Source organism: Lathyrus oleraceus, chromosome 5 (assembly GCF_024323335.1).
Source record: "Lathyrus oleraceus cultivar Zhongwan6 chromosome 5, CAAS_Psat_ZW6_1.0, whole genome shotgun sequence".
NCBI lineage: Eukaryota > Viridiplantae > Streptophyta > Magnoliopsida > Fabales > Fabaceae > Lathyrus > Lathyrus oleraceus.
Genome location: NC_066583.1, coordinates 615008311 through 615012177, shown reverse-complemented (window position 1 = coordinate 615012177; position 3867 = coordinate 615008311). Strand labels below are relative to the sequence as shown.

The window sequence follows — 3867 nt, the reverse complement described above, 5'->3', positions numbered from 1 at the left end:
CTGAGCCCCTCGTGGGATATCCTATTTATACTAAACTAAAGAAACTGCCTACAGGCTAAAAACTCCTAAAAACTAGCAGACGTCGTGCCACACGATCTGCAAACCGTTCTACCCACGTCTTGCAAACTGCTCCAGATTCTGGCGCTTTTATTCTTCTTGTAACTGCTAGTCATTTTCCAATTTCAAATTTCTCCCGCCCAGATATTTAGGGCGACACTGTCTTCTAAGTATTTGGCATGATCCAAAATCCTTTAAGTCCCTAGCTTCATTTTAGTCGACGGAATGGCCTGTCGACCAAACATGCTGCTCCTGTCGGCTTCATCCCTTGATGACTTATGTTTTTCAATTCTTGCTCATCTCAGGCACATCTTCATCCTTTGATGGGGTATAACCCCCAAATTCACAAGACCCTTTCACCAATCACGCTTTCAACATGCCTTAGAGATTTCTCGTGGTAACACCCATAAAATAACATGTCCTTAAGAATGGCAGAGATATGACACTCGCCTATAAAAATCACCAATAACATAACTAATCAATAGTAAAGAAACAAATAACGACAATAAACCTAGAGGCACCAGTGGCCATTCCTTTTGAGCCTTCAATCATCGCTATCCTCACTGGTCGTAGGAGAAGCCTCCTCGCCTTGGAAAGCTTCTCATGGCGGCTTTATTCCTAAGCACATTTTCCTATCTTTTCCGCCTAGAGTGTGTGCCCTTTTTAGCTCGAGGATATCTACCTAACATTTTCTAGCGACCTTCTGATCTCCTTACATAACTCCCACTCGCCGATCAAAAAATGGGTACTATGCACAAATACAAAATGGACAAAGCGGCGCCCAATTAATTAAAAGTCAGTCACCCTATAATCATATTGTAAGAGCAATCAATAACCAAATACCCTACTTTTATTTCTTTGGATTGATCTTACTCTCCAAAAGTGGTCTTTAGCGTGATATATCCTTTTACATATACCTGCTCTCCTGATAATCTAATAAGTGATCCCTTGAAGAAGTTTAAAGTTCAACTGGTTACTCCTATAATCGTGGAAGCTTTTTCATAGAAACATGTGAATACCATGTTTATGGTAATTATATCTGACCGACTCATTTTCCAATCTTGAACATATTTCTTAGAATCATAATGACGACAGTTTCATCGTCATTCAAAACTATGCATGTTGGAAAAGCATAAGTAATCCCTTTGTTTATTTATTGGGTATTTTTTATCACACTAGCGTATAAAAAACAATAGACAAATTTTCTTATATTCAAATATCGCCCCTTAATTGAGTCGTCTAAGTCGAAGTTGTCAAAAGCTCTCACACACTCCTTTTTTTTACCTTAGTCTTGTTACCTGTTATGACACTTTCAAACTTGGTACCCTACAACAAAAAATATGGTTGTTATCTATGGTATTTGATCTCGTTAGATTTACGTTTGCATTACGCACTTTATCATCTTTTTGAAAGCTATAGATGCAATACACAACAAGTGCCTAATTTCTTTTCTTAGACATTATCTATCTAGTTTTCTTAGACTTTTATTATTTTAATCTTTAAATTCTGTATAATTATATATAGCCTTGAGTTATTTTATAGAGAGATCCATCCATTCAAAAGTTGACTCACAAAACCAACAACACCTAATCTATGCTAATACCACCAGGAATGCCTGAGTCGCCAGCCACTTAAATACACTTTCATTACTATCCAACAACATTCCACCTTTGAACTTCAAATCTGAAAGCGAAGCATGTTGGAATAAAACAAATAGCTGCTTAATTTTATATTAACCCACTTCATAAATTCCAACTATAAAATTGTGCACATCAAACCAAAAAACTATGCTGTTAATAATTAAATATATATATACATCTTCCACAACTCGTGTCACAGTCGAATCATCCAAAAACAATATTAAAGAAAATATCAATCATCACTACTAATTAAAAAACTAACAATAAAATCAATTCCTCTACATTTCTCTCTTATCATATCATAATGACTTGTTCTTTCAATTAAAAAATAATAATTTTTATTTTAAAAATGTGTCCTATGAATTAGAAAAACTCATCTAGGAGCCAATGAAAAAGACATATCAGGCAATTTCATGTTATCAGACCATTTCTTTGACTTTAAATACAAAGTGGAAATCTTCCCTGCGACGCGTCCCATGTTAGGCCTCTGATCAGGGTCCACATGTACACAATCCAACGCTACACGTGTCAGCTTCTCAGCATCATCAACCGGAAACGAATCTTTCAACCTCCTATCCACCCACATCCTCAGCTTCCCTTCTACGCTACCGTCGCCACCGTCCACGGCGGCTCTCGCCGACTCAATCACCGATTTCCTCACAAAATCACGGCTCTTCTCGTCAAACTTAAACTTCAACGGTTCCTCACCGGACAAAAGCTCCAGAATCACCACACCAAAAGCATACACATCAGACTTCTGCGTCGCCACGCCGGTAGACTGAAACTCCGGCGACATGTAACCCCTAACACCTTCGAACTGCACGTTGGAGCTTCTGAACTCCTTGGATCTAGGTTCCTCCGTGATTTCGTTTTCCCCCAATTGTTTGGTGGCGATTTCGTTTTCCTCAACGGCTTCACCGCAGAGCTGAGCCGCACCGAAATGACAAACCCTAGCGTTGAAATCAGGTTCGGTAACAACAATTGCGCTACTCTTGATATGATTATGAACGAAATTGAAATTCAAACCGGTTTTACTGTGAATGTAATCAAGTCCATGAGCGAGATCGGTCGCGACTTGCATTCTCGAAATCCATGTAGAAAGAACGGTGAAATGAACGTTTTTGTTGTTACGTAAACAATCGGAGAGGTTAGCTCCGTTAACGAATTCGTATACGAGGTAAATATGTTCGCCGGAGATTGAAACGCCGAGGAGTTTGACGATGCTGATGTGGTGGCTACGGCAGACGACGGAGAGCAGTTGGCGAAGCTGGGAGGTTTGGAGTTTGCGTCGGAATTTGCGTTGGAAGATGATGACGTCAGCGCCACGGAGTGTACAGTGCCAGCAAGGGGTGGAGGAAGAGTAGCGTTTGGAGAGGAAGTTGTTTGTGGCGGAACAGATTTCGGAGAAGTCGTAGATGTTGGGATTTTCTGGGAGTGTGTTGCGGAATTTGGTGAGAGATGTTGGGCTTGAGATGGATGTGTCGGTTGAGAGATGGAAGCCGGTGGAGCCGCTTGTGGTGGCGTAGGAGGTTGAAGGGTGGTCGGAGAAAGAAGGTGTTTTGGGTTTTGTGGGGTTTGATGATGATGTTTTTGAGGATGATGATGATGTTATTTTTGGTGTTTGGTTTGTTCGTTGTTGTGAACGTGGGGTTGATTTTGGGGTAGAAGCGTTAATGGCCATTTTGGTTTTGCACATAGGAAAATGAAAGAGTTATAAGAATAACATTGAAGGGGTTTTATTGTATTGAATTGAATGGAAGTGAAGATTCTGAGAGGATCAATTGGGGTTTTGACGATTCAACGATGTGGACTCAACTGAAACTGAAATAAAATAAGTGAATGTCGATGTTTTTATGTTTTTTTTAATAAAGATTAAATAGCAAATACACTCGTGTGGGTTTTTTTCTTTTTTCATTGCTTTCTAATTAGTCGGCGTTAAGTTGGAGGTTTTGTTGATGGTGTGGGCTTAACGGCGTCGGCAACCATCTAACTAACTACCCATACCTGCCTCGGGTAGTACCTATTTTGAATTGATAGTCAAGTTTATCCTCTAGTTATATTTTTATTATTAACTTAGAGATACGTTACTTTCAACTTGAATGCTAAGTATAGAAAATTTTTACACGGTTAACTTAGTCCATCTAAATACCAATATTCGAGGACAAAGCCA

The 3867-nt window shown here is 39.4% G+C and overlaps 1 protein-coding gene across 1 annotated transcript; it reads right to left on the bottom strand.

Moving 5' to 3' along the window:
* Positions 1-1829: 1829 nt before the first annotated feature.
* LOC127087074 (lysM domain receptor-like kinase 3) lies at positions 1830-3629 on the bottom strand. Its single transcript, XM_051027930.1, has one exon. The coding sequence runs from the start codon at positions 3391-3393 to the stop codon at positions 2071-2073; it is 1323 nt and encodes a 440-aa protein (XP_050883887.1). The 5' UTR covers positions 3394-3629; the 3' UTR covers positions 1830-2070.
* Positions 3630-3867: the final 238 nt, after the last annotated feature.